The 10,373-nt window shown below is 50.5% G+C and overlaps 1 protein-coding gene across 2 annotated transcripts in view; it reads left to right on the plus strand.

Annotated features, from left to right (window-relative positions):
• LOC135825706 (sushi, von Willebrand factor type A, EGF and pentraxin domain-containing protein 1-like) overlaps window positions 1-10,373 on the plus strand; it is a 65,350-nt gene that overhangs the window by 44,338 nt on the left and 10,639 nt on the right. For both annotated transcript variants that reach the window (XM_065338325.1, XM_065338326.1), the window contains 3 exons: window positions 7,026-7,247; window positions 8,939-9,110; window positions 10,165-10,369. In XM_065338325.1, coding sequence (XP_065194397.1) covers window positions 7,026-7,247; window positions 8,939-9,110; window positions 10,165-10,369 — 599 coding nt within the window. The remainder of the gene's footprint in view (window positions 1-7,025; window positions 7,248-8,938; window positions 9,111-10,164; window positions 10,370-10,373) is intronic.

A 10,373-nucleotide genomic window follows, 5' to 3' on the forward strand; every position in this document is an offset into this window, starting at 1 on the left:
CACTGTAGGTAATGTACCTTTTTTCTTTGGTTGTTTGGTTGTTTGGTTGTTTGGTTGTTTGGTTGTTTGGTTGTTTGGTTGTTTGGTTGTTTGGTTGTTTGGTTTTTTGGTTACATCATCATAACCCTGATGATAGGCCAGGCCCGAAAATTGGTGAAATGTAAATCTTAATTTTAATTTTAATCCCAGTGTTGTAAATGCGTTGAAAAGGTCTCCGTTGCACGTCCTGAAATCTCGTCACGACTTCGACTCCTTGCCTGTTTTCCTGCAAGCTGTTGCTGCATGCCATTGATTTAGTCTAATTGATTCTGTATTAGGTAACTTCTCTTACCTGTTGGTCTTTGGCCACGAGTGTCGTCTGAGTAATTATGAACATTGCGTGCGTTTGCTAGTAGAGTTCACGATTTGCTAGAGTTACTTACGTGCTTTGTTACTATTCTCCCTGAGTGAAGTTCCGCTGCTGAGTAATCCTACGATGTGTCACTATCTGACAGGGTTTACTCTCACCCATATCGGGTGCAAGCACCCACTGACAGGTGAAACCCTTCGGCTTCCCATACGTCTCTTTCCTCTTTCCTTTCGGATTAATTATTGTAGTTTGAATTTCTATTTGTTTATTTATTTTGTGTGTGCGTGCACGAGCCGCTGCCATGTTTCTGCAGTCGTGTATACCGTCATACGGTCATCTCACGCGTGCACGATATCTGGCTTGCCTTATTTGTTGCGTGTTTGGTACGCTGAGTTCGCTTGGGTCGCCGTGTGTGCACCGGTACTGGCACGTTTTGCTGATGACAGCGTTTTGAGTGGTTTTGTTCCTTGGTTGTTTCCTTTGGTGTTTTTCGTTGTTCTCTCAGAGTCGCAATAGCTCTCTTACCCGTATACCCGTTATGCATTCTATTCTATCATTACTGTAATGTTTATCTATCTAAACTCGTAATGCCCGTGGTGGTTGAGACTGAGAGTGCTTGTGTGCGGTACGCCTGGAAGTCTTGAGTGAGGTATCGTTGAGATACAACGCATACATAAAATTTGGCGATCACGCCAGGATAGTACTGCACTGGAGCGAGGAGCAGGGCCGATGTATTCGGCTGGGAGTGTGGAGGCAACGTTCATTGCGAACGGTAAGGCCTATGGTTATACTGGAGAGAGTCTGCGGAGTTACGTGGAGAGCAGGCGGGTCGAGCATGCCGAGCAGATCCAGAAGAGTGAAGAGCGCAAGGCTCGAATGGAAGAGAGAGACAGTACCAGGCAGCAAACAGAGTTGCTGGACAAGATAACGAAGTTAGAGGCGAAAGTCGAGTTAGCGGCTCAACAAGATGACACAGCGAGCAGTGTGTCTGCGGAGAGCGCTCAGGGGCTGAGAGCCAAACCGATAAAAATTCCGAAATATGATGCAAAGCAGACGGTGGAAAGCTACTTGGAGCTATTTGAAGACGTGGCCAACCAAAATCAGTACGAAGTCGAGGAGCTACTGATACGCCTACGAGTGGCCCTGGCGGGGAGTAAGCTGGAAAGTGCCTGCTATGGTTGTGAAACCTTTGCCGATGCCAAGCGTGAGCTGTTGACGGCATTTGGCAAGACGGCGGACAAAGCCTGGCAAGCCCTCATCGCTAACACCCAGAAGGCAGATGAGAGCTTTTACCAATTTGTCGTGCGAGTAAGTCGGGACACTGAGAAGTGGCGAAAGCTCGCAATGCCAAAGTCTGAGGACAGTCATCGCGGTGGACGCGATGAGAGTGGGCTATTTGCAGCCATGGTACGGCAAGTGATATTGGAGGCGATAGGTCCAGATATGAAAGCATTCATGATCGAAAAAAGGTGCTACGAGAAGGACCTGAAGGCATTCACTGAGGACGGCATGGCCTACCAAACCGCCCATGGCCGTAAGTCACTGAAGGTGAAGTCACCTGAGACGCATTACATCACACCTCAACATAGTGCCCAGTGCTTGGGAGTTTCCGTCGAAGGTGCTGAGAAGGAGCTTGCTACGCTTGCGCCGGTGGAACGCAGATGGTTTGTAGCCAGGGAGAGGCTGTGTTACAATTGTCTGAGAGTGGGCCATCAGGTCAAGGAATGTCAGTCTAAGACAAGGTGCAAATGCGGCTCCAAACACCACCCGCTGCTGCACTGGCCATCCGAAACTAAGCCGCCTAGGGGCACGGACAGCGAGGGTATCAGAACGTATAGCTGTACAACGTCCGCCGGTGTACACCTCATGACTGGAGTGGCAGAGGTGTGTGGATCAAAACGAGCTCGTGTCAGGGTATTCATTGACCCAGGATCGCAGGCTTCGTTTATTTCTGCCTCCCTAGCGTCAGCAATTCGACCATCCTGCCTGAGCACAGACGAAGTCAAGGTCACTGCGTTTGGAACGGAGCCAGTAGTACGGCAACTGGAGCGTCTAGAGGTAGTCTTGACGGGAACCTCGCGGGCAATCACGATCCGAGCATGGAAGAACGACGACATGAGGATGAAGTTCCCCCCAGTTGCAAAGTCCACAATCCAGCAATGGCAAGCCAGTGGAATTGAGCTCAGTGACCAGCCTAGTGAAGGTATACCCAATGAGGTACACTTGTTAATCGGTGCGGATCATTGCAATGAAATTCTCAAGGAGAAGAAGGTGGTCAATGGAGAAACCGCATGGAGCACAGAGATCGGCTGGGTCTTGTGCGGACCTACGAAGAGTTCCGTCCCAGCAGCTACGGTGAGTGTTGGCTGCATTGAGCTTGACCGGCTTTGGCGGATGGAAGAAGTTCCAGAGCGGTCAGCTACAGCGCTACCAGACTTTCTGCTGGAGAGAGAGGGTCCCAGCTACCAAGTTGGCCTTCTGTGGAAGGCAGAGAAGCGCCCACCGGACAACCTTAACCAAGCTATGGCAGCCGCGCAAGCATTAGTACAACAGCTACAGCGTAAGGGCAAGCGTCAAGAGTACGACCGCGTGCTCCTTGAAGAGTATGCGCAGCTGGACGCCATCGAGAAGGAGGAGCATCCAGAGGAGCCAGGCTATTACATGCCACACCATGCAGTATTTCGCAGCGACGCTACCACAACCAAGACGAGAGTCGTCTTCAACGCATCAGCGTCGAGATCAGGAGAGCAGTCGCTAAATGACCTGGTGGATCCAGGACCATCCCTTCTGCCAGATTTGGTGGGGCTCTTGCTCCGTTTCCGTGAGTACCCAGTTGCTTTTCAGGCTGATATACGGAAAGCATTCTTTATGATAGGAATGCGGCCGGAGGACAGGCCATACCTCCGGTTTGTCTGGCCGGAGATAGGGCAGGAGCAGATGTGCATTTGGCGCTTGAAGAAGCTGCCTTTTGGGGTGAATTGCTCACCTTTTATTCTGAGTGCTGTTCTGCGCTATCATTTAGATCATGCTTTAGGCTCTGCTTCTGCTGAGGAATGTGCCATTATTAAGCTTCTCTTGCGCAGCTTTTATGTTGATGATTGCGTATCTAGTGTGCCTTGCTCTGCTGATGCTGAAAAGCTGCAGGAATACAGCATGCATATGTTGCAGGGAGCAGGCATGGAGTTGCGGAAATGGCGGGGAAACACGCTTCCATCAGACCCAGAGGCAGGTAGCAAGGCGCTAGGCATCGTGTGGGCGACCGAAGAAGATGTCATCTCAGTTGCTGATCTGGGTAATGTCGATGCCCCAAGTAAGTTTGGCTGGTCCCGTCGTGCGTTGCTGCGCTGCGTCGCTGCAGTGTATGATCCTCTTGGTTGGGCATCACCCGCTATTTTGCCTGGCAAGTTCCTGTTGCAAGAGTGTTGGAAGTTGGGTGGAGGATGGGATGACCCCCTACCAAGCAGTTTGTCCGTGCGTTGTGCCGAATGGTGGGGAGGGCTGGCAGATATCTCTGCAGTTCGCATTCCCAGGTGGCTCGGTTGCCCAGTTGGGAAGCCTGTCTTCTTGCATATGTTTGCAGATGCATCTGAGAAGGGCTATGGCTGTTGTTTGTACGTGGTGACTGGTGTTGTTTCCTCTTTGTTGTTCGCGAAAGCAAAGGTGGCACCTGTGGCTCGGCCTACTCTCGCTCGTCTGGAGTTGCAAGCGGTGTGCCTTGCCGCGAAGGTGCTGTCATTCGTTGTCAGTGAGCTGAGGATTCCGATCGAGCGGATTGTTGGCTGGACCGACAGTCTGACTACTTGGCATTGGATCTCGAAGCCGTCGTATCAGTGGAAGACGTATGTCGCTAATCGGGTAGCAGCTGTGCAAGAGGTGTCGCGGAAGTTGCACGTAGAATGGCGTCACTGTCCCGGTGTGAGCAACCCAGCAGATCTTGTGTCCCGTGGTGTTCCGGTGAGTGGCCTTCAGACAGTGATATGGTTGCATGGCCCGCCTTGGTTAAGCGAGGAGTCTGAGTGGCCACAGTCGATTTCGTCTCACAGCACGCAAGAGTCCGTCATTGAAGCACGCGTAGCGGCAGTGAATACAGTCAGGCAGTCAGTTGTTTGGCCATGGGAGAATCTTTCGAAGTGGCAACGGGCTCGTGGAGTTGTCGTGCGGATGCTCCAGTGGAAGGAGCCGGCAACCCGCGCTGAGCTGTTCCCTAAAGCAGAAGCTTTCTTGTACCGGTCCATCCAACAAGAGTGTTTCGCGGAGGAAATCGCTATGCTGAAAGAAGGCAATTCCTTGCCTCCTAGTTCTCGCTTGTACAAGTTGTCACCCTTCCTCGATGACGCTGGGTTGCTGCGGGTCGGCGGCAGGCTGCAGGAAAGTGAGCTAGGATATGACGCTAAGCACCCTATCATCCTAGCGAAACATCATCTGACCGAGCTCTTGCTGGAGATGGTGCATAAGCAACGATTGCACCAAGGTGTCGAGAGCGTCCTTGCCTTTCTTCAACGCAAGTTTTGGATTCTGTCTGGGCGTCGCCTGCTGAGAAGTGTTACCGAGAGATGCTTTGCTTGCCGTTGGTTCAAGGCCAAAGCAGCAGCCGAGGTGGTGGCGCCCTTACCAGCAGACCGTGTTGAACATCAACAGCCGTTCGGCCTTACAGGCATAGACTACGCCGGTCCTCTTTACGTCCAAACGGGAGAGCGGTCCGCAAAGCGATGGGTCGTGCTCTTTGTATGTGGTACCACTAGAGCAGTTCATCTGGACATGGTGGATAGTCTGTCAACAGAAGCGTTCCTTCTGGTCTATCGCAGATTCGTCGCGCGGCGTGGGAAGCCTTGCAGAATTCGTTCGGACAACGCTACGACGTTCAAGGCTGCCGCGGAGAAGATAGAGGTAGTGTGGAGCTTCAACCCACCCGCAGCACCCTGGTTTGGCGGGTTTTATGAGCGCCTGGTCGCTTGCGTGAAGACACCTCTGAAGAAGGTGTTGGGCAAAGCGCTTCTGAAACCTGAGGAGCTGGCCACAGTCCTGGCGGAGATCGAGGCAGTGGTGAATTCGCGCCCGCTTACGTCCGTATCAACGGACATCGGTGATGACATGGCCTTGACCCCAGCCATGATGATGGGAGATGTCTTTGCACCAGGGGCCCCCGAGGTAGAAGACGGCCTTACAGCTGCACAATTATCGGCCCGGTTCAGTTACATCATCAATGTCAAGGAGCACCTGAGGAAGCGGTGGCGGGAACAGTACTTGGTCGGCCTCAGCAGCTACCAGTCCGCCCAGGCCCGTCCGATCAAGGCTGGCGAGGTTGTCCTGGTTGTTGACGACAAGAAGAAGCGGCACCTTTGGCGCCTCGGTAGAGTGATAGAGCTGTTCGCTGGTCGAGATGGCAAGAGCCGAGTAGCACGGGTGAAGATTGGTAACAGCACCATGCTCCGGGCAATTCCCCGTCTGGTTCCGTTGGAAGTGGCTAGTGAGCCCGAGCAAGTGGCTAGTGAACCGGAGGTGCCAATCGAGCAGCTGGCAAATACTCCAGCGGATGAACAGAGTGATCCCGTCTCAATCCCAGCAAGTCCAGATGTGGGGCAACCGGCTGAGCCACGAGAGTCACCTTGTTTGAGGAGGTCTAGGCGGGCCGTCAGGATCCCAGCTCGTCTTGACTTGTAGTGTGCGAAGACCTTTGGTGGGGAGGATGTTGTAAATGCGTTGAAAAGGTCTCCGTTGCACGTCCTGAAATCTCGTCACGACTTCGACTCCTTGCCTGTTTTCCTGCAAGCTGTTGCTGCATGCCATTGATTTAGTCTAATTGATTCTGTATTAGGTAACTTCTCTTACCTGTTGGTCTTTGGCCACGAGTGTCGTCTGAGTAATTATGAACATTGCGTGCGTTTGCTAGTAGAGTTCACGATTTGCTAGAGTTACTTACGTGCTTTGTTACTATTCTCCCTGAGTGAAGTTCCGCTGCTGAGTAATCCTTCGATGTGTCACTATCTGACAGGGTTTACTCTCACCCATATCGGGTGCAAGCACCCACTGACAGGTGAAACCCTTCGGCTTCCCATACGTCTCTTTCCTCTTTCCTTTCGGATTAATTATTGTAGTTTGAATTTCTATTTGTTTATTTATTTTGTGTGTGCGTGCACGAGCCGCTGCCATGTTTCTGCAGTCGTGTATACCGTCATACGGTCATCTCACGCGTGCACGATATCTGGCTTGCCTTATTTGTTGCGTGTTTGGTACGCTGAGTTCGCTTGGGTCGCCGTGTGTGCACCGGTACTGGCACGTTTTGCTGATGACAGCGTTTTGAGTGGTTTTGTTCCTTGGTTGTTTCCTTTGGTGTTTTTCGTTGTTCTCTCAGAGTCGCAATAGCTCTCTTACCCGTATACCCGTTATGCATTCTATTCTATCATTACTGTAATGTTTATCTATCTAAACTCGTAATGCCCGTGGTGGTTGAGACTGAGAGTGCTTGTGTGCGGTACGCCTGGAAGTCTTGAGTGAGGTATCGTTGAGATACAACGCATACATAAAACCCAGTGAAGAGACCGTTTTTTGAGTTTGGAGATCAGAAGTGAAGTTTCCTAAATGTGCAAGTGGTTGCGTTGGAGTTTGGAGTTGTGTTGGAGTTTGGAGACAATTAGAAATGTTTTGGTTGACTGTTGGTTTATTTGTTTCACGCTAGCTCGGAATTGCTCTGTGGAGGAGATTGCCAATGGCGCTAGTAATGCGACAGCAGCAGCCCCAGGGAGCCGCCGCAGCATTGCCGTCAATCAAACGGTCATGTTCACCTGCAGCCGGGGCTATCACATTCTGTCCACGTCCGACAGCGCTCACGAGGTCGTCTCCGAAAGCGGTCGCTGCGGCGTCAACGGCAAGCTGCATATCTCACTGCCAGAGTGTGTGGGTAAGTGTAGAGAATCCATGCTATGTATCATCCTATTGCTATGTATCATCCTATTGCTATGTATCATCCTATTGCTATGTATCATCCTATTGCTATGTATCATCCTATTGCTATGTATCATCCTATTGCTATGTATCCTATTGGCTACTTTACACATGCTCATAGCTCATGCAGAATCCGGGACAGGCGGAAGCAGTTTTTGATTGGCCCGGCCATGCCATAGTCTTTTCTTACGTTGTGTATGATTATAGTGGATACACATGACCTCCTCAGCAGTAAACACATGTTGCTGGCCAAAACATTGGTCCGGCCATGGCCTGACCAACCGGACCTGTTCCGCCGATTCTGTTATAAGCCAAGACCGGTCAGCACACCAGCAAATGGTCGTGATAGGCACTACAGTACAGGCACTACAGTACATTTGTAGGTGCATTGTACTCGATTATGGCAAAAATGGTGGGGCTATATAATATTTGTATTTTATTGTATTGAACGTTTTTCGCCCTGAGGATGGGTCATGCCCGAAAATTTGGTGAATTCAATTATTTATATATTTTGAATTCACGTGTGCAGCGAAGAGACCGTATTTGGAAAGTTCAAGTTAAGGTGCCGTAATTATGTATTGTATTGAATTTACTTTACTTCGGTGACTCAACAGTACTATGTACTACTACAGGTGGAATCCTGATAATTCGAACCTCAAAATGCCAGCAAAAAACTTCTAATTATCCGGACATTCTAATTATCCAAACATGAACCCACAACACAATATGTATGTTAAAATGCTCTCATGGTCACGCAGAGTTGCACTATGGACCATAAACACAGATTTCACGGACACTGAGCTGACCGGCACAGCATGCTCATGCAAACTGAACTGACCAGTACAATGTACAGTGAACTTCGAATTACACTTTGCTGACTTCGAATTATCAGCACAAATCCCACGCATTTTCTATGTAAGTGGAATCTGTGGGACTTCTAATTAACCGGACATATCCAGTACGAGCTTCTAATTATCAGATTTTTTATGTGGGAATCGTATTGATAGAAATCGGTCCTGGAAAAACTTCTCATTATTAAGCGGGTATGTTCGAATTAAGCCATATTCGAATTATCAGGATTCCACTTGTACAAAGATGCCTGAAAAACCGATCATGAGGAGATAAAAGGAAAAAGAAGGAGCAAACAAAAAAACTAGATGAAGTGAGAAAGAACCAACATGAGGTTTCCGGTGGTCACTACACCATAGATGTATGAGCTTTGCCTCTGGTCACAGAGGCTATACAAATGACATAATTGTACTATACTGGGGATGTACAACTGATGTCATTGCGCTGTACAGGGGCTCAGCAATGTCAGCATGTGTACGATGATGTCATTGAACTTTACATGGGTTGTGCAAATGGTGTCATCGTGCCAAAGAAGGATTGCAAAATGACGCCATTGTGTATGCATTGTAAGGAGCATAAACCCGAGTTTATGATGTCATTCCATACAAAAACAATGCTGATGTACACGTAATCGCATTCGGTCGTTCTGTTCTCACTCACTCTCTCTCTCTCTCTCTCTCCCTCTCTCTCTCTCTCTCTCTCTCTCTCTCTCTCTCTCTCTCTCTCTCTCTCTCTCTCTCTCTCTCTCTCTCTCTCTCTCTCTCTCTCCCTCTCTCTCCTGACACATCACTGCATTAGATACCAATGAATGTGACCAAGCTGACACCCACAACTGTACAGCTTCACAGGTGTGTATTAACAGCGTGGGCAGTTTCTCCTGCAGCTGTAGACCTGGCTTTGACTGCGCATGCAGTAGCGATACCCCCAGCCAGTGCCCTGCCGGCTCAGCGTGCAATGAACGCAACAAACGGTAAGACACTTTCTCAGACACTGATGCTGTGCTTGCCACTGTACATGTAGTCTCTCGGTGTTTGACCAATCTGGAATCTGGAAGATCTGTTCAGCCGTCTGCCTTAGAAGCTACACCCGACCCCTGACTCTTGGGGAGCTGGTGTTGGGAGCTGGTGTTGGGAGAGCTGATGACGGGAGGTGGCATTCCTACAGATGCCGAAAAAGTCAGTCTGATCAGCTCTCACGTGAGGCATGGCAACTGAGGTATTGATAAATCGGTATATAATCTGCACACCCCCCCCCCCTGCCTTCCCCCCTGCCTCCCCCCTGCCCCCCCCCCTGCCTCCCCCTGCCCCCCCCCCCCTGCCTCCCCCTGCCCCCCCCCCCCCCCCTGCCTCCCCCTGCCTCCCCTATTAGGAATTTAACACAGTGTCGTTTCATCTCCAAGTACGGTTGTGCTCGGTGAAATCCGACCCTGAGTGCATATTTGGCGCCCTCGACTTCCACGGCCCTGTTCGTCCTGGCCGCCGGGGTACGAATACCGCTAGGCGTACATCTATACAAGTACAGTGATGTAATCGGAGGTGGTCCAGGACATGAGTTTTCGCAACTGGTCCAGGACATGAGTTTTCGCAACTAATCCAGAACATAAGTTTCTTTTTTTCTGAACTGGTCCACCACACAAGTTTTCGGAACTGGTCCAGGACACAAGTTTTCGCAACTGGTCCAGGGCACAAGTTTTTCACTTTGGGTTGGATTTCACCCAGCCGGCAACACCGGCAACACTGGCAACACTGCTCTTTAGAAATTCCAGCCACTAGTTGATAGCCCACAACGACTGACCTACCTGCTGCTAAAAAAACGTGTGCGTCTGATTTATGCCGGTTAGATGTGAATTGGATTTTCGGTCTTTGACCACTTTGCGGTGGGTGTGATCTACACACATCCCGCCGCTTTAGGAGCTGCATCTGCGCCTTGATCCTGGAGGGTGGTGGCGTTGCTATGGATACGGAAAACTGGGCCTCCAGCCGAGTCTCACACGAACCGTGAATTTTTTTGTTTTGTTTTTTTAGATGTGAGTGCGACACGACTGCCAGCTTTGCTCTGAACAATGGCACGGGGACGTGCGTGTTCATCGGCAACCTGACCGGCGTGGAGTTCTCCAAGGCAACCGACAACAGCGCTGCCGCCGCCTTGATGCCCGCCCTCGGCGCGCTGGGAGCCGTGTGTGCCATCACCATCATCATCATTATCGTCCTGATCGTGCTTATTCGACGGGTGA

The sequence above is a fragment of the Sycon ciliatum genome, chromosome 10 (genome assembly GCF_964019385.1).
Source record: "Sycon ciliatum chromosome 10, ocSycCili1.1, whole genome shotgun sequence".
In the NCBI taxonomy this organism is placed as follows: domain Eukaryota; kingdom Metazoa; phylum Porifera; class Calcarea; order Leucosolenida; family Sycettidae; genus Sycon; species Sycon ciliatum.